The following is a 20,583-nucleotide window of genomic DNA, read 5'->3' as shown; positions in this document are numbered from 1 at the left end:
CTGCCATCCGTACGAAAACCAACAAGGTCGGGTCAGATACAGCAATGAGCTCTCTGAACCCTTCTCCATTAACAATGGCGTGAAGCAAGGCTGTGTTCTCGCACCAACCCTCTTTTCAATCTTCTTCAGCATGATGCTGAACCAAATCATGAAAGACCCCAACAATGAAGACGCTGTTTACATATATATATAATATATATTATCTTTCTTTGGCTTGGCTTCGCGGACGAAGATTTATGGAGGGGGTAAAAAGTCCACGTCAGCTGCAGGCTCGTTTGTGGCTGACCAGTCCGATGCGGGACAGGCAGACACGATTGCAGCGGTTGCAAGGGAAAATTGGTTGGTTGGGGTTGGGTGTTGGGTTTTTCCTCCTTTTCCTTTTGTCAGTGAGGTGGGCTCTGCGGTCTTCTTCAAAGGAGGCTGCTGCCCGCCAAACTGTGAGGCGCCAAGATGCACGGTTTGAGGCGTTATCAGCCCACTGGCGGTGGTCAATGTGGCAGGCACCAAGAGATTTCTTTAGGCAGTCCTTGTACCTTTTCTTTGGTGCACCTCTGTCACGGTGGCCAGTGGAGAGCTCGCCATATAATACGATCTTGGGAAGGCGATGGTCCTCCATTCTGGAGACGTGACCCATCCAGCGCAGCTGGATCTTCAGCAGCGTGGACTCGATGCTGTCGACCTCTGCCATCTCGAGTACCTCGACGTTAGGGGTGTGAGCGCTCCAATGGATGTTGAGGATGGAGCGGAGACAACGCTGGTGGAAGCGTTCTAGGAGCCGTAGGTGGTGCCGGTAGAGGACCCATGATTCGGAGCCGAACAGGAGTGTGGGTATGACAACGGCTCTGTATACGCTTATCTTTGTGAGGTTTTTCAGTTGGTTGTTTTTCCAGACTCTTTTGTGTAGTCTTCCAAAGGCGCTATTTGCCTTGGCGAGTCTGTTGTCTATCTCATTGTCGATCCTTGCATCTGATGAAATGGTGCAGCCGAGATAGGTAAACTGGTTGACCGTTTTGAGTTTTGTGTGCCCGATGGAGATGTGGGGGGGCTGGTAGTCATGGTGGGGAGCTGGCTGATGGAGGACCTCAGTTTTCTTCAGGCTGACTTCCAGGCCAAACATTTTGGCAGTTTCCGCAAAGCAGGACGTCAAGCGCTGAAGAGCTGGCTCTGAATGGGCAACTAAAGCGGCATCATCTGCAAAGAGTAGTTCACGGACAAGTTTCTCTTGTGTCTTGGTGTGAGCTTGCAGGCGCCTCAGATTGAAGAGACTGCCATCCGTGCGGTACCGGATGTAAACAGCGTCTTCATTGTTGGGGTCTTTCATGGCTTGGTTCAGCATCATGCTGAAGAAGATTGAAAAGAGGGTTGGTGCGAGAACACAGCCTTGCTTCACGCCATTGTTAATGGAGAAGGGTTCAGAGAGCTCATTGCTGTATCTGACCCGACCTTGTTGGTTTTCATATATATATATATATATATATATATATGATTCAAAAGGTATTGCAAAAACAACAAATGCAAACATACTGAATATATATAGAATGGCCACCCAAGCATAATGTGTGACTGGACATTATGCGTCTTAGAAAGGGTATCAGCTTGGTATGACAATTTCCTTACCAAAATCACGTGGAATTCTCAAGAGGCCATTATCATTTAAACTGGCATTTGAGACTCCTATTTGCAGGGCTTTCAGATGGAGAGAATTTGAACAAACTAGTCTGTTCTCATTTCTTCTGATTTTTAGTTGTACCTGCTTTTGAAGGAGTGAAATGCCTGGCAGAATTCACACAGTCTTAAGATAACCACATCCTGTTGCAAAAGGAGAGGTGGAGGGTGGGAAAAGACCAGCTTGCCCGCTGAGCAGAATCCACTTAGGTCCAGTGCATCATGCCTGAATACTCCTGGAGGGCCATGCTCTCTTGGGGGAAAATAAGCAAACCTAATAATAGCCAAGCTAAATCACGTGGTGTTTACGGGGACCTCTGAGACTTTTAGGAACAGTTGTCTGGATGAACTTGTCACTTTTTTCACTGTAATCAATAATCCACTGTACACACTCTAAGTAATGTCGATCATCTTTATCATGTCAGCAATTCTAACGATGGAGCTACGTTCATTGCTTTCCAATGTTTCCAGGCTTCGACACACTCTGTCCTCCCATCCCAAATCGGACCTTTATATCCAAATCATTCTGGCAAAGTGAAAACAGCATTATTTACCTTCCCCGCCATCAAGAAATGAGCAATTACCATGCAACCAGTCCGGACAATTGGAGCACTGCAGACGACAATTACAAACAAGACATTTTTTCATTAATTTGCAAATCAATGAAGTTATTTTAATAGATTAATTATTGATGCAGCATTTGACAAGGTTTTCCCTCGGCTCTTGAATCAGTTGCATGGGTAGAACACTTCATCATTTATTGTCTTTTGACGCTCCCTCATACTTGCTGATTCTGTCGGCAGATATGCCAAGTAATTCATTCACCTCAGTCATGGCAATGGGAGAAATCTTGCTGGAGAAATAACTGTGTTAACCAGGCACATCCTTATTAATGTGCAAATCGGCCAGCAAATTCGGACATTAACAGATGCAAGTCTCCTGAACTCAGTGGCTGATTTAACCTGCACGTAGTCAATGCAAAATCTTTCAACATGGCGCTCTAAAGTAGTGGGACTTCTGACTGAAACAAATATCAAATTGTCCAAGCTGTTGAGAGCTGACCCAAAATATCCCCGAAGCAATCAAACTGTATTCCTTTGCAAAGGAGGGTTGGCAAACTGTGGGGGGTTGCTCACTTAATTAGCATTTTTAACCTGCACCCTGTCAGACAAAATGCTGGAAGCTGTCAGCTATTCAGCACATGAGGAGCCAAAGTAGATCCGAGGGAAGTAGATGGGCATACAGGCAGGCCTCATTAATATCAAGAAGCCAGCAAAGGGAATGACAGCCAGCGCTCAACGCAGTGAAAGCATTAATAATTATCATCATCATTTCCATCATCCCCGCAATTTCATTTATCTCTTTTTCTTCCTCCCTCTTTACTCCTATCATGCTTCGACAGTGTGTGTTCGGACCCGATACAATTAGGCAGCTGGTCACAAGAGTGGGAGGATAATGTGCTTTTGATGGAGTTTATCCAAGCGTAGAGATTAAACACTCACAGACTGTGCAGGAGGTTTAGACCCAATCTTGTGTGCAAAGCACACTGCATTGATGGCTGAAATTTTAGTGAATATTCCACTCAGCTGTGGAAAGTTGGGCTGTCGCCTCTCTGAAATGAGTAATACTGCGGCAGTTGCAGTGAGATGAAAATGGCTCACTAAAGCACAGATGCGTTCAAGCCCTGAAAATTTTAAGAACTATCACGAAACAAAAGAGGCACGTGTTTCAAGCTGTTCCTCAGGCCAGGCGTAGGCCGGCAATTTCATAGAATATCATTCTCCCTGGAGTATTTAAAATCTGACTGCAGTATGTCAATATTTAAAATGCTCCCAGCGAGTCTGTCCGACAGCAACGAGATGGGTTCACTGGCCCATCAAGTCCACGCGGAACATCAAGTACCTGTTGATACAAAATCATATTTTATTCTCCCTGTATTTCCAGCAAATCTCCCTAGACCCTCCCACTCACCCCTGCACTCGGAGCATTTTGCAGGCATCAGTAAATCTATCAACTAGGGCATCAGTGTTTTGCGCTGTGTCGCTGCCACTAAACAATGAATTTTGCGACTTGCCCATGACAATAAATTCTGATTCTGATCATTCGGGTGTGGGAGGAAATCCAAGTGGTGGAATGTGCAAAACATCACACAACACCAGCAGTCAGAGATGGAACCTGGACCAGCCATTCTCAACGGGGGCCCTAGCACATTGAAGAAAAGGCCTTGCTTTCTTTTCACTTCACCTGACATAAATATTTTAATGTTTTTTTTGTGTAGTTGTTTGGAGAGAAGTACAGAAGAAACAAAAACTTAACTGCTTCACAGGGAGGGGGGCCCATCAACTTTGCGAAGAGTACTGGGGGGGGGGGGGGCATAGCCAAAATAAAGGTTGAGAATGGCTGAGGTAACACATTCATTGGTTGGCATACTTTGCTCCTCCTGTTCAATGACCCCCCCAACCTCCCTGCCCCCCCTATGGTTTCTTTCCTCAGCTCCCATCTCTGTCAGAAAGTGGCACGTCATTCCCAAACTATTCAGATACTCTGATCTGGGAGGTAGTTCCTCCCTCCTTTCAGAAAAGCCAACTAATTTAGTTCACATCTTAATTTGATAATGCCATTAAGATCAGAGGTAGGTTGGGAAGAAAATAATGCGAACAAATCCTTCACCACATCACCAGGTTAAATGGGACTACGTTCTGGGGATTGACATCTCTTCAACCACTGAACACACAAGTGCACAGGGGGTGTTGATTGGAAGATGGGGGGGGGGGAATACATTGGCAAAGAAAATTACCTCACTAACGAACAGAAAAATTAGCCTGATTTTTTTAAAACTTGGAATCAGTAACTAGAGGGGTGTCAGGAATCACTGTTGGAGCCTCAACTCTGCACAATGACTTTGATGAACAGACCAAGTACAAGGACGTCTCATCAGAAATTCAGCAATGAAAATAACTGGGTTTGCAAGATCGTCGGATGACACAACAAGCCTGTGAAGGGACATAGATAGGTTAATTGAGTGGGTAAGGTGGCAATATAATGTGGGGTTATCGATATCAGCAGAAAGAATGGCAAAGCAAATAAAATTTTCACATTTTACTTGCAGTGCAGCTAAAGCTGATTCCAGCCATTTAAATGTACACCACCCAATTCTTCTTTGGCTTGGCTTCGCGGACGAAGATTTATGGAGGGGGTAAAAAGTCCACGTCAGCTGCAGGTTCGTTTGTGGCTGACAAGTCCGATGCGGGACATTACACCCAAATTACACCCAAATTAACCTACAACTCCACAAGTTTTGGAGGGTGGGAGGAAACCGGAGCACCTGGGAAAAACTCACACAGACATGGGGAGAATGTACAAACTTTTTATCTTTTTAAAATATTTTTATTGATTTGATAGAGAGAAATATTATGTTATATATATTGTCTACATGTTGCAATGTAACTTTTATACAATGCAATGCAGAATATGAATTCTAAGTCATTTATACATTGTCTTATACACAATACTTGAATAAAGTAAAAATTCCCTTATAAAAACTTCACCTCATATTCTAATATTACAGCATATTCATTGTTGGTTTTCTAATTGAACTGATCTCCTCTACTTATAATGGAAAATAAAAATAAAATAAGGAAGAAAAAACATTCTAATCCTACCCCTCCCACTAATCATGTTCACCAGCAAATAATATGTAAAGAATCGAGTCTCAGCTCCCGGGCATCGACCAGGAAACCCCCAGAGCATATCCACCTCTGTATTCAAATTCTAATAGTCCATAAATGGGCCCCCAAATCTTGTCAAATTCAATCTTGATCTCTTTAATGTTATATCTCCTTTTCTCCAAGCTCAAGCAAGACATAATATCCTGCACCCATTGCACATGAATTGGTGCTAAACTATCTTTCCATTTCATCAGAATTGTTCGTCTGACTATTAATGAAGTAAAAGCTACTATTCTTTTTAAAATTAAATTCATGGAAATATTTTTTCTCTAAAGAATAACCAAGCAAAACAATAAAAGAGCTCAGTTCCAATTTAATCCTTCGAATCTCTGATGAAGTTTGGAAGAATTGTCCCCAAAATTTTTATAGTTTTGGACATTCCCAAACATACAAATCAGAATAACCTCAAAAGATTTTACATTTATCACAGAGTGGATTAACAACAGAATAAAAACAAGATCATTTAACTTTGGACATATGTATTCTATTTACCACTTTAAATTGTATTAAACAATGTTGTGCACAGAATGAAGTATTATTAATCAGATCAAGCGAGGTATCCCAGTCTTCATCTAGAATTGATCTATACAAATCCTGTTCTTATTCATTCTTAATTCCTCTCCCTGAACATGTTCTTAGATCCATCAATTTATCATAAATAATTGCTATCGATCCACCATGAGAAAATGTTTATAACAAAATGGAAATCAAGGATACTGGTTTCAGGAATCTGAGAAAATTTAGAAAGTTTAGACTGAGCAAAATGCCTAATTTGAAGGTATCTAAAAAAAATGCATGTTAGGAAGGTTGAATTCAACTGTTAGTTGTTCAAATGAAGCAAAATTACCTCAAATGTACAGATCCCTAAAACTTTTATACCCAATCTAACCCACTCCTTGAAACTTGAATCTAAGATAGATGGTTGAAAAAAGATGGTTCTGTGGCACCACACCACTAGGCGGTGGGGCAGCCAGCCAAAATGGTGCTGTCGGGGGTTTTCCCTTCTTCTCAGCACAGGGCTCAGAAGCCCACACTGGGGGACCACGTGATGCCCGGGTGATGTCAGCGCCTCCTAGTGCAGTTCTCAGCCAGGTCTGGGCTGGGAGTACAAGTCCAGCCCAGCAGTCTGCAATAAACCAGCTCTTCTCACTGAGCTCAACCCATCTGGTTGTGTGTTCCTTCATTAGCAGTGTAGCTGCTGCTACAATTGGTGACCCCCGACTGGTTCAAACGTCTTTGAACCCATCATGAGCGAACTTGGGATCAGTGCTATAGCCGTCAAGCTGCCTGAATTCTGGGTTCAGGAGCTGGAGACCTGGTTCAGCCACGCGGAGGCTTAGTTTCACCTCCGCCAGATTTCATCCGACATGACTAAATTCTACCATGTGGTCGCTGCCTTAGACCAGGCCACCGCCAAACGCGTGCGGCACCTCGTTCAGCACCCACCAGCTGAAGACAAATAGAGACCATTAAGCGAGTGCTCACCGGATCCGTCGGACTATTCAGGTGCCAGCGTGCTGCTCGGGTGCTACCACCGGTGCTGGGGAGCCAAAGCCCGGAAGTGTCATCAGCCCTGCTCGTTCCAGGGAAACGAGCTGACCGGCCGCTGTTAATGGCTGTGGCAGCTGGCCAAGGACACAACCTCCTCTACCTGCGGGACTCAGTCAGCGGCCAGCGGTTCCTCATCGACACTGGGGCCCAGATCAGCGTCATCCCGGCCACGGCCATCAAGTCCAGGAACCGACCTCAAGGACCTCCCCTCCGTGTGGGCAACGCAACAGAGATCCGGACGTATGGAGACAAGACAGTCCACTTCCAGATTGGCCGACGAAAGTTCTCGTGGAGGCTCACCATCTCGTCCCTTCCAACCGTCATCCTGAGTGCCAACTTCCTCCTCACCCACGGGCTTCTTGTGGACATTCGGGGTAGGCACCTGGTGGACGCCCATACTTTCCAGGCCGTTCACCTTGATGCCTCCCGCACATAGCAGCCACAGATGGCCACAATCAGCACGCCCAGAGATGAGTTCCAGCGAATCCTGGTCGAGATTCTAACCCTCCTCAAGCCACAGTTCTCCGCTGCCTCGCCACGCCATGGGGTGTTCCACCACATCCCCACCCAGGGCCCACCGGTTCACGCCAAGGCATGCCGGTTCCCGCCTGACAAGCTCCAGGTGGCAAAGGAGGAGTTTTCGCATCTGTTGGAGCTGGGGATCATTCGGCAGTCTGACAGCCCGTGGACCTCGCCGCTCCACCTGGTCCCAAAAGCCTCCGCCGGCTGGCGCCCCTGCGGAAACTATCGACAACTCAACGAGGCGACAGTTCCTGACCGTTACCCCATCCATCACATCCAGTACTTAACGGGCAACCTGCATGGTGTCAGGGTTTTCTCCAAGGTTGACCTGGTGCGCAGGTATCACCAAATCCGGGTACACCCTGAGGACATACCCAAGATGGCCATCATCACTCCCTTCGGCTTGTTTGAATTCCTTTGCATGCTGTTCGGGCTAAAGAATGCTGCTCAGACCTTCCAACGCCTCAGACTTAGTGGGCAGGGATCTGGATTTCATCTTCATTTACTGAGACGACATCCTCGTTGCCAGCAGGGATCGGGGGAAACACAAGGCCCACCTGCGCACCCTCTTCTCCCGGCTGGCCAACTTCTGCCTCACCATCAACCCAGCCGAGTGCCAGTTTGGGAAAGTGTCCATGCAGTTCCTGGGCATACCATCACGGCCGAGGGAGCCACGCCTGATGCTACGAAGGTCGCCGCTATCAAGGAGTTCCCACATCCGGATAATCTCAAGGGGCTGCAGGAGTTTGCAGGTATGGTCAATTTCCACAACCGATTCAACCCGGGAGCTGCGCGCATCATGCTGCTGCTATTCGCCCTCATCGCAGCCAAGCACAAATCATTCATTTGGACCCCAGAGGCCTGCAGTGCATTCGAGGCCACCAAGGACACGCTCATGAAGATGACCATACTCACCCACCTGCACACTAACCTGCATATGGCGCTCTCCATTGATGTCTCTGCCACAGCCGTCGGTGCCATCCTGGAGCAGCAGGTGAACGGACAATGGAAGCAGCTGGCATTATTCAGCCGGCTTCTCTGCCCACCAGAGCGCAGGTATAGCACTTTTGACCATTAGTTACTGGGCATGTACCTGGTGGTGCGGCATTTCAACTATTTCTTGGCGGGGAGGACTTTTACCATCTTCACTGACTACAAACCCCTCACCTTGGCACTCGCAATGGCAAAGGACCCTTGGTCGGCCCGCCAGCAGCGTCACCTCTCCTTCATGTCGGAGTTTACCACTGACATTCGGCACAAGGCAGGGAAGGACAACATGGTCACCGATGCACTCTCGCGACCGACCATCTGCGCACTGACGCCCGGCCTAGACTTTGACCAGCTCACCCGGGACCAGAAGTCCGACGAGGAGACGCGAGCCTTCAGGACTGCCATCATGGGCCTGCAGTTCTGAGACCTCCCGACTCCAAGCGGCAGAAGCACCATCCTGTGCGATGTCTCCATGGGCACCCTGTGGCCAGTAGTTCCCCAGCAGTGGCGCAAGCAAGTCTTCCCTCACATCCACGACCTTTCGCACCCATCCATCAGGTCCACGGTCCGGATGGTGGCAGAGGGGTTCGTCTGATGGAAGGAGATTGCAGGCTTGGCCAGAACAAGCACCCATTGCCAAATGTCCAAGGTACACAGGCACACCAGAGCGCCCGTGCAAGTAGGAGCACGTCTGGGAACGGTTCAGTCATATTCACATGGACATAGTTGGGCCCTTACCCATTTCCCGGGGCAACCGTTACCTGTTCACGGTGGTGGACTGCACCACTCGTTGGCCCGAGGCGATCCCGATGCTGGACGCCTCCATGGACTCCTGCTCTCGAGCACTGTTGCATGGTTGGGTCACCCGGTTTGGCGTTCCGAATCACCTCACCAGCGATCGTGGCACCCAGTTCACCTCTGTGCTCTGGTCACAGCTCGCCAACGGGTTGGGGATCGAGCTACACCACACCACAGCCTATTACCCGCAGGCCAATGGGCTGGTCGATTGTCTGCACCGCCACCTTAAGTCGGCATTTATGGCCCGCCTCACCGGTACCGACTGGGTGGATGAACTGCCTTGGGTGCTCCTGGGCATCTGCTCCACGCCCAAGGAGGATCTGCAGGCATCATCAGCTGAGCTGGTCTACAGTGCTCTGGTGGCACTTCCTGGTGAGTTCATCAACGTGCCTCACAACCCCCAGCGGTTGTCGCAAGAGCTGCTTCCCCACCTCCGGGCCCGCTTGGACTCCTTCCCACCCCCACCCAGACATGGCACACGGCCATCTCACGTCCCCAGTGAGCTGCTTTCCGCAGAGTAAGTTTTTATTCGGTGGGGCCCACCCGCGGCACCACTGCAGAGACCTTACGAGGAGCTGTACAAGGTTGCCCAGCGTTCAGGGTCTATGTTCATGCTGGACATTGGCGGCAGGCGGGAACTATTTACTGTGGACAGGCTGAAGCCAACGTACCTTGACCCCACTGAACCAGTGATTGTGGCCCAGCCCAAGAAGTGAGGCTGCCCAGCTAAAAAGGACATTGGCACCAGTTCTGGGGGAGCTGTGTGACAGCACACCACTAGGCAGGCGAACCGGCCCCGCTTGTAATCCACGTGGCGGGGCAGCCGGCCAAAATGGCGCCGTCGGGGGAATTCCCCCTTCTCAGCACAGGGCTCAGAAGCCCACGCTGGGGGACCACGTGACGCCCGGGTGACGTCAGAGTCCCCCAGCGCGGTTCTCAGCCAGGTCCGGGCTGAGAGTATAAGTCCAGCGCAGCAGCCTGCAATAAATCAGTTCTGCTCACTGAGCTTAACTCAGCTGGTTGTGTGTTCTTTCAGGAGCACTGTAGCTGCCACTACAGTTCTTTATAATAGAACTAGCAAGAGAAACATTGAAATCGCCAAATTATTTCCTAACTTGTGCTCAAATTCTCAGCCTACGTCAGTTATCTGTCAGTTTTGAACTTATTACCAGCAACCCAGGCTGCAGCTGCCGTAATATCATTGCGCTAACTGCTATGCTAATAGCAGTACAAGTTTGGTGCTAAAGAATCAGGGAGCACTTGTGCGTGAAACGCAGGCAATGGGTATGCAGATGTACCAATTAAAGGGAACATAGAAATCTACAGCACAGTACAAGCCCTTCTGCCCATAGTGTTGTGCCAACCTAATAACCTACTCTAACAACAGCCTTGATTCTGTATAACTTTCAATTTTTCTCAGTATCATGTGCCTATCCAATGGTTTCTTAAAGATCTTATTGTACCAGCCTCCACCACAGTTGAGAGCAGAGCACTGCATGCACCCACCACTCTCTATGAGAAAAACATTCCTCTTACATCCCCCCTCCCTCCCCCGTACTTACTCCTAAGCACTTGAAAACTATACCTCCTCATGTTAGCCATTCTAGCTATGGGAGAAAGTCTCTGGCCAGTACTTCTCATCATCTTGTACACCTCGATCAGGTCACGCATCATCTTCTGTCACTCCAAGGGAAAAAGACTAAATCCACCCCATCTATCCTCATAAGGCATCCTCTCCAATCCAGGCAACAGCCTTGTAAATCTCCTCTGCACCCTCTCTTCTGCATCCACATCCTTCCTGTGAGATGACCCGAAATGAACACAATATTCAAGTTGGTTCTTACCAAGGTCTGATATACCTGAACTTGAACCCATGGTTAATGAAGGCCAATATGCCATATGCCTTCTGAACTACACTATCAACATGTGCAGCAGCTTTGAGTGTCCAATGGACACGGTCCCAAATAGCTCTCAGATCTCTCTACACTGCTCACAGTTGTCTAAGATGGGATTTTGGTCTTTAACGCATGGATATGGAGAACAAAAACAGGGAAGTTTTCATGGAACTTTGCCAAGTGCTGCGAGTATGGCCTGCACTTCTGGTTATGGCTTTTAATGGACTGGAGACGGTGCAGCAAAGGTTCACTGGTTGATTCCTGAAATGAAGTATTGAGTTTTGAAGAGATTTAGGTCCACAATCAGTGGGGATTGGAAGAATGAAGGATAATTTAATTTCCACATTTAAGATTAAGAAAGGACTTGACAAAATGAATGCTCCCAACCCCACCCCCCCTCCCCCATGGAACTATCTAGAATTTGGGGATGCAGTTTCAAAATGAGGGCTTGCACATTTGAGATTGACATGAGGAGATCATAGTTCTTCAGTTGACTTTACCCATATATTCAAGGCATTTGATCTAAAATTGAGTTATGGGGATGAGGGCAGAGAAGTAGGGCTGAGATGAAGACTAGGTCAGCTCTGATTTTATTCAAGGGTGGAGCAGACTTACTCCTGTTCCATACACTCACTTCACCTTCAAAGCAACTTTGCACACCATTCATCAGAAAGTGGCCATTGTCGACAGAGGTCCCTTGTTTAAAATAGGCGGCACCTGGCTCTTCCATGACTTTGCCTTTACAAATTGCACTCCTGAGACAATGGACTTGGCCAAAACATAGGAGCAAACAAATTCATCCAATTTCCACTTTGTGAAGTCGTGACAACATCTCACAGAAGGATGAAGTCAACATCAGGAGAGACAAAACGTGCAGGAGAGAGCACTGCAAACTAATGGTCACCTTCATGAAGAATTCTAATTGATGCTGTTGTTTTGTACACATGCAGTGCAGACTGTTGCACCATTTGCAAAGCTTATGCTTTTGTTAACAGGGACAGTATTCAATCCTCTTCTTATATGCTCCATAATCTCAGGTTTGCAAACTTCTTGGAAGTGGTTTGGAGATGATTCTTGCTACATATTTCTCTGAAAAATAATGTCTTCCAATTAAAAATAGCCCTATTCCATCTTCCACATTTAAGATCCACACAGCGGGTGGGTCATAGACTTCCATTCATGGTCTACTAAGCAGCAGTGCTTCTTGCCCACCCATATGCTTCAGACACTTGGACCACCTGCCTCACAAATCTCAAGGCATTGGATAAACACCATCGACGTCTCTACAAGCTCCTCCAAATTCATGACAAGGCGAAAGGATCAATGACAGCATCCCCATCTCTGGGGCTATAGTTACTTTCAGTCAGCAACACTGGTCGTGCCCAACGGACACACTATTCAAGGGAGGTTACCTGGTGGACAGAGAAAAAGGTGCCCAGTGTCCTTGGGAACATCTGGCTCATGATAAATCAAAACAGAGAAGAAGCATTTGGGGTGCAACTGAAAACCTCCATGTCATGTCTTGAATACACAATGCCTTTGCTAAGGAGCTACATATTTTCTCCTTTAAGATTCCCAGAAAAACATGGTGAAATCCAACAGCAGGATTAGACCATTTAGTCTCACAGGCATATTCTATATCCAGTAAGATCATGACTGATTTGCACCATTCAACTCATTTCCATGACCCTAAATACTTTTGCTTCACTTCTCCAAATAGTTCAATTTTTGGCTTTCCTTTCATTTTTTTCTGATGAGTCATCCGATCGTCCTTGTGTATTTAAAGCACAATATTAGCACAGACTATAGTCACTTATTTTTGGGCAATGAGGTCCAAGGTATTTAGCTCAATTTGTATCATGGTGTTCTACTGTTGTCACAAGCCAAAATCTAAAGACAGCAAAGAAAGGATTTTTTTCTGCAAAAAAAAAATAAAAAATGGTGTGCCATTTTTCAGGAGAAAGGTGTTTATCCCTAAAATTCATTCACTCTCCATTGAGTTAAATGCCGACTTGTGGCCATGCATCCATTTGTATTTGGAAAATTAATTTAATTGATGTCAATGGAAAAAAATATCGAGGCAGAGTTCAATGTGCCTGTGCCACTGTCCAGCCTGTCCGGTGCAGTGAATAGGGAATGAAATTCCAGGCAATACTTTCTCATGCACAACCAACCTCAAAGGTCTGCTCAAGTCTTGTTACACCTTGATGCGATATTTACATTGCAGCCATTTTCTACAGAAACTCATTGCTCTGTGCCTTGAAAATGACACAGATTCTCCATGACTTAAGAGTAACTGGATCTCCTCAAGCTTATAACAAATTCAAATGAGCCCAAGGCACATTTCCATCTGAAATATCCAAGCTGTGAAGGGAATTTGATTAATCCAATAAAGCAAGTCAGAGGCAGGAGAAATGAGATAAAACAATCATTTTTTTAAAAAAACCTACTTCAAGGTCATACTCTTGCAAGTGTCACATCAAAGGTAAACAACTATTCAAAATGCAAGGGAAAATGAACTATTGTTATATTCTACCCTTGTTGCTTTAGAGAAGGCAGAAGATCTCTTATGCATTGGTGCTGGATTTTTTAATGGGCTTATTTCACCTATCACAACCAATCAAGAATGCTCAAATTCACACTGCGAGGAAAAAAAAAATCAAATTAAGCAGAAATTATTCCCTTGGATAATCTCAAGCAACACTCTCACTTTTCTCAATCTCTCGGTTTCTATCTCGGGAAACAAAGTCTCCACAGACATATTCTACGAACCCACCAACTCCCACGGCTCCTTCGACTACACCTCTTCTCACCCTGTCCCCTGTAAGGATTCCATTCCTTTCTCTCAATTCCTCCGTTTCTGTCGCATCTGTTCCAAGGATGAGGTCTTCAGTGCCAGATCATCAGAGATGTCCGCCTTTTTCAAACAACATGACTTATCCTCTCTCACCATCAACTCAGCCCTCACCAGCATATGCTCACATCTGCCCTGACCCCACCCCCCACCCTTCGTGTAACAAGGACAGGATTCCCTTGTCCTCACCTACCACCCCACCAGCTTTCATATCCAATATATCCACCTCTACCATTTCCTCCATCTACTATGTGATACCTCCTACCAGACACATATTCTGCTCTCCTATCCTGTTAGCCTTCTACAGAGATCGCTCCCTCTGTTACTCCCTCATCCTCTCCTGCCTCCCCACCAATTAGCCCCCTGGCACCTACACCTGTGACTGCAGCAGATGCTCCACTTGCACCCACACGTCCTCCCTCACCACTATTCGTGACCAAAAACAGTCCTTCCAAGAGAAGCAAGACTTCACTTGTGAATCTGCAGGGGTCACCTACTGCATCCGGTGTTCCTGTTGTGGTCTCCTCTACATTGGAGAGGCTGGGTGCAGACTGGGGGATCGCTCCATTGAGCATCTTGGCTCTTTCTGCTGCAATAGGGTGGCATTACCAGTGGCCATTCATTTAAAGTTCCCCTCCCATTCACTTGCCAACATATCTGCCCATGGTCTGGTCTCGTGCACTGAGACCACCTGCAAATTGGAGGAACACACCTCATCTTCCGTCTGGGCACCCTCCAACCAGATGGCATTAACATTGATATTTCCGGCTTCCGTTAGCCCCCACCCCAACGTATCCCATCTTCGTCCCCGGTTTCCTTTTCTGACTCCTCCTTCCATGTTTCCTTTAATAGAGCCAAAATCAATTCTCACCTTTCCTCTCACCATACCTTTTGTCTGTTGGTCTGGACTCCACACCTTTCCGTTCTTCCCCCCTTTCTCTCCACCCAGTCTTTATTCAGACACCTGCCTGCATTTTGCTTATATGCTGACGGAAGGCCTCAGGCTGAAAATGTCAGAAATGTATACCTCCTCTGGGTGCTTCGAGACCAGCTGAGTTCCTCAAGCATTTCTGTGGGTTTTTATTCCAATCACAGCATCTGCAGGCTTCCATATTTCACTCATATTGGCTTTAAACTCCATGCAGATAAATAAGGAAGGTAGGTATGTATGTGACGTTGTTCGTGAACCGCACTAATGATACCAACTTCAATCTCCCGACTGAATCAAATGAATCCCAATCCCAGTCAGGAGATTGAGAGAGGTCAATGCATAGGGCAGCCCAATGCCACAGCTAGTAGAACTATTGCGTCACAGTTCAATCCTGACCTCTGGTTTTGTTTGTGCGAGGTCTGCAATTCTCCTGTGAACAAGTGGGGCTCCTCTTCCGCCCATATCCCAAAGATATGCAGGTTGAGAACCGGTTATTGCGAATTTCCTATAGTGTGTAGATGAGTGGTAGGATCTGTAGGAAATGTTGGGGAGAACAGTGGCTGTACTGCAATTCTGCTTTGACTTGAATAGCCACCTTCCATGCATAAGTGAATGTGGTTTTTGAATCAGACAAAAATTCAATCCCTTCACTGTCCAGTGGACATGAATTAGGAATGATGAATGGGAAGTTGATTTTATTTAGGTTGCAAATACTGATTCAGATGTAATTAATATTTTGAAACAATGACGGTTGGAACTTGTTTCGATAACTTTCCCATTTCTGTTCACCTGTACATTTATAGGACAGATTTCGTAGAGCTCCCAAGCAGTTAGTATAATAAATCCATTTTGTTCAATTCAACAAACAGGACCCCTTCTCCATAAGAAAAGGATATAGAATATGGCCCCTTGTGCCAGCTCTGGAATCAGGAAGTTTCAATAGATCAATGAGGCCTCAAAGACAAAATGAAAGTGGACTAAATGATAAAATACACATAAATGTACTGGAGAAACTCAGCAGGTCATGCAGCATCTATAGGAAGCCTGAGCCCTTTGCCCAGGCTTTTAAGACGTTGTTTCCCACTGGGAAGCTTACAAAAGCATTTTTATCCATTACAGTATACATCACAAAGATGATAAATTATCAATTCCATTAAAAAGAGAACAAGTTATCAATAATGGAAATTCAATTGACACATCATAATCTAATCATGATCTCTAGTACAATAATGGTCATGAATTAAGTAGGATTGATGTACAATGCAAGCATTCATCCTAAAACCATCTGCAATTCTCTGTGGCCTCAATTGCTGATAAGTAAGTGGTATTTATGTGCAAAAATAAATGGGCATCACAAAGCAAATTTTAGCTGTAAAAATAACGCTGGAGAAACTCAGCAGGTCAAACAGTGTACTTTATACAGCAAAGGTAAAAAATATTCGCTTGAGTCCTTCCCCAAGGTATGGAAAAATGTCAGCAGGCATCCCGACTCCCTACCATTTTGTTGGGGCACTTGCCCAGTGTCTGCAGATTTTAATGTTTTACTTTTTTACATTTTATCGGTACATCTGCGAATGTGGATGTGATTACTTTATGAAATTTCATGGAATGCGGGAGATCAAAAGCAGTTCAAGCCTCAATGATATGCCCAATGTTGGAATTTCTGCTCCCTTGGCTTCATTTCTCACATTTATTCCAAAATACTAAATAGACTAAAACAGAGCATAGGGCAAAAAAAGGTTTTTATGCTATTGAATTTATAATTTGACAAACTTTTCAAAATCCACTTTATCATAAATTTCATGAAAAAAAGTTGCTGAGGAGGGTCTTCCTGCATTCTACCCTTTCAAAGGTAAACAAGTAATTTCAATGATCAAAACTGGAATTTTACAATATTCTGTCAGCGCTCTACAATGGTGAGACATTAGGCATTTTTTACACAGCCACTGAGAAGCAATTTGCTACATTCCATCCCGTCATTTTTCCAAAACCCCTACACATTTTTATGGTGCGGCTGCAGTCTAAATTGACCGCAGGCACTTCGTAGGAAACTGGGCTAATGAATATGACGTTCACCCTCCAACAAACTCGACAACACAGGAAGGCAGTGTAAGATTTCTTCCTGGGTAAACAACCAACTCCAGAGGTAAGCATGCAGATTTTTTTTTTTTTTTTTTTTTACATAATTTTTTCTTTATTTCTGTGTAAAAATCATAATTGAGAGGTCTCAAAAATTCAGGAACTTTTCAATGTCTTTGTCTATACTTTATCATGATTTAACCTACTCATCAATGTTTCCCTTTAAAAGTGTCAACTTACAAGAATAGAATCCATTTGAAAACATCTCATTTGAACAATAACTGTGTTTTTCTCTCTCCCGAGACACTGCATGACCTGCAAGTCACTTTCAACACATTTTCTGTCTATCACCACAATTTATGAAAATTGCTTTACTTCACACAAACACAGTCATGTCTGTGTATGCAACATGAGGCTGTAAGGTTTCCTATCAAGATTTGCTCGCTCATTTCTTTTATGCTCCAGAGCACGTGCAAAGTAACATACCTGGACTTACATAATCTATTCCTTTCAACATCCATTCCCTGACCAAGTTCCTTTACAATTTTTAGCTCATTATAAGGACACATGGTTGACCTTATTCTGGAAAGGAGATTTCCGCAGCACAAAAGGATGAAACACCTTGTATCTGAAAGGCATTGGCTTAAGGGCTGGAGTGAGGGCCAAGACCATCATTATGCACAAATTGATCTCTCTTCCTACATCTGATGAAGTAACAAGATTGGGTTGGATGCTCTCCCCTTTCAGTTCTTACTCTGTGCAAGTTTAATGTAACTCAAGTGCTCCAGCCACATTCTAGAGGTCCCTTGTTAAAAGGAAAATCACAGGCTAAGTAAGGCATTAACCCAGACAAATGTGAGCTCATGCATTTTGGGAAGCCAAACACAGACAGGAAGCTTGTGAGTGTTGATCACAGAGAACTTTTGGGTTGCATTCATAGTTCCCCAAAATGGTGACACAGGTGGATGGGTTGGTGAAGAGGCAATGGACATGCTTGCCTTAGTTGAGGCATCACAAAATTTCATGAAAAAAGTAAGAGCAGAATTTTCCTTCATTTTACCCTTTCAAAAGCAAATAAGTAATTTCAATGATTAAAACCAGAATTTTACAACATTCTGTCCACGCTCTACAATGGTGAGACATTAAGGACGTTACACAGCCACTGAGAAGCAAAAACTAGCTTTGCAATTATACTTTGGTTCAAAGTGTAAACCTTTGTCTTAAACAACAACCACTTTGGATGAGAGATTATGAATGCACCTCTCACACATTGTGAAATTATAGAAAAATTGTATCACATTTGTTGGAAGAGTAAAATCCATGGTGAGGATTAACTATGACCTTGTTCAAATCATTGCCAGATACGTTGACAGATATGAAAGTGAACAATCTGCAACAGACATTGTAAAAAATGTACTGCACAATGGTTCAATTTATTAACTACATTTTTCAATAAGTAGGAAGGAAATAACTCAAGCAATTACAGAATGTAAAGAATTGTTGTCAATGGACTCATAAGTTGATCCAGTAACTGCATGTGTCTTTAACATCATGTAACATGTGAACGTGAGCACACCCATAAACCCTCATATATTAAGAGGAAAGATGTATGGCTCCCCTTTCCCCATCTATTTGATGCATGGCCCTTGCAGGTACAGTTGGAAAGCAATTAACAAATGGACTTGACCGGTAAATTACAACTATCCAATAAACAAAGGAGACCGTTATTTTCAATTTAAAAAAAAATCATATTTACTTAATCAAGTCCTGATTTTATTGGTCAGATTTTTCTCAGTTAAAGTTCACCAACTCACCACACACTCGTGATCCTTGGTTATCTCCAGCGAGAATTCCGAGGTGAAATTCAAATCTGAGATTCCAACAGTATTACAGTCTATCATCTGGAAAAAAAACCCACAACATTTTCCAGAAAACCATTAGTTAATATACCAGGGTATCAGAATTCACAAACCTTGTTATGCTGCAATAAATTAAGCATTGCATATCCTATTTTGACACACCACATATATTGCATTCATAAGTATGGCATTCAGGAACTATATAACTAACATTTTGGACTGGATTGAACATTTTGGACTGGATTGAACATTTTGGACTGGATTGAACATTTTGGACTGGATTGAACATTTTGGACTGGATTGAACATTTTGGACTGGATTGAACATTTTGGACTGGATTGAACATTTTGGACTGGATTGAACATTTTGGACTGGATTGAACATTTTGGACTGGATTGAACATTTTGGACTGGATTGAACAGTTTGGACTGGATTGAACAGTTTGGACTGGATTGAACAGTTTGGACTGGATTGAACAGTTTGGACTGGATTGAACATTTTGGACTGGATTGAACATTTCTGCATAAGCCAGCTTGTTCAACGCAGATTGGTCTTGGCACACAATAGTGACATCTTGGCTGAGGAATTAAGGAATTTACACATCATCATACATGAAGTGTTTGAGATACTGTTGGTGTTCATCATTTATTTTAATCCAGCAAAAATATTATGGTGCCGAGAAGTTCAACTTCAATTGGGAATTTTGGCCTCCAAAGTTATTCTTGTGACGACAATTGAACTGAATTTCAAAGTAAAAACATGTTACTAAGCCATGAAATCACCAGTGTCACCTGGAAGAGGAGGAATTTTGAGGCACTTATCTTAGAAGTATATTTAATCAATGTGATATAATTTTTCTACTTTTTGTTTTGTACTGAGATTTGCAATGTACCAATTTTGCCAAAAACGAATTCTTAGAAAGAGAAATCATTTCATGTCAATAAAACAAAAAAACAAATTTAACATGCTGCAGAGTTCATCCAAAAGCATAGAGAAGAGTCACAATCATCTGCTCCCCTTTGAGGCACTTTTAGATAAATTAACAACATTAATACTTCATGAAGAACATGCAAGTGCTTGAGACAATACAGGGGAAATTTACCAGAATGGTTTCATGTACTTTAGCTGGGAGATTATGTTGGAGAAACACGAATTCATCTCCTTGGAACAAAGGATGTTGAGGGGAGATTTGACAGAGCTGTACAAGACATGTCCACACCGACCTTTTTATCCATGGTCTCATGCACTGTCATTCCGAGGCCACCGGCAAATTGGAAGAATGGCACGTAATATTCCATCTGGGCACTCTCCAACCAGACAGTATTAACACCGACCTCCAGTTTCCGTTAAACTGCTGTCCCGAGCCTCTCTTTCCCCATCCCTTTGTCTCCTTTCGTCCAGCTCCCCACTCACTTCCCTCTCCATTCAGAGAGCTACCTCCTCTTCCCATCACTTGGATTTTTTCTCCTACCTCCCCACCCATATCCACCTATGACCTCCTACCTGTCAGCCTAAACTCCTCCCCCTGCCCATTCCTCTCTCCTCTCCCCAAACGTTTTCAAGCACTCGCCTACTTTTTGCTGGAACCTTGATGAATGGCTCAGGCCCAAAATGTTGGTTACCCTTTACTTCCAATAGATGCTCTGTGATTTGCTGAGTTGTTCCAGCACCTTTGTGCATTGCTGTTCAAGATTTTGACAGCTTTAGATAA

At 44.6% G+C, this 20,583-nt stretch overlaps 1 protein-coding gene across 3 annotated transcripts in view; it reads right to left on the bottom strand.

Moving 5' to 3' along the window:
* The window catches only part of prmt3 (protein arginine methyltransferase 3), a 195,549-nt gene that overhangs the window by 36,964 nt on the left and 138,002 nt on the right, over positions 1 to 20,583 (bottom strand). For all 3 annotated transcript variants that reach the window (XM_069904895.1, XM_069904900.1, XM_069904905.1), the window contains exon 13: positions 18,828 to 18,914. In XM_069904895.1, coding sequence (XP_069760996.1) covers positions 18,828 to 18,914 — 87 coding nt within the window. The remainder of the gene's footprint in view (positions 1 to 18,827; positions 18,915 to 20,583) is intronic.

This window comes from Narcine bancroftii, chromosome 1 (assembly GCF_036971445.1).
Source record: "Narcine bancroftii isolate sNarBan1 chromosome 1, sNarBan1.hap1, whole genome shotgun sequence".
In the NCBI taxonomy this organism is placed as follows: Eukaryota; Metazoa; Chordata; class Chondrichthyes; order Torpediniformes; family Narcinidae; genus Narcine; species Narcine bancroftii.
Note: the sequence above shows the minus strand (reverse complement) of the source record. Positions and strands in the feature narration are given on the sequence as shown.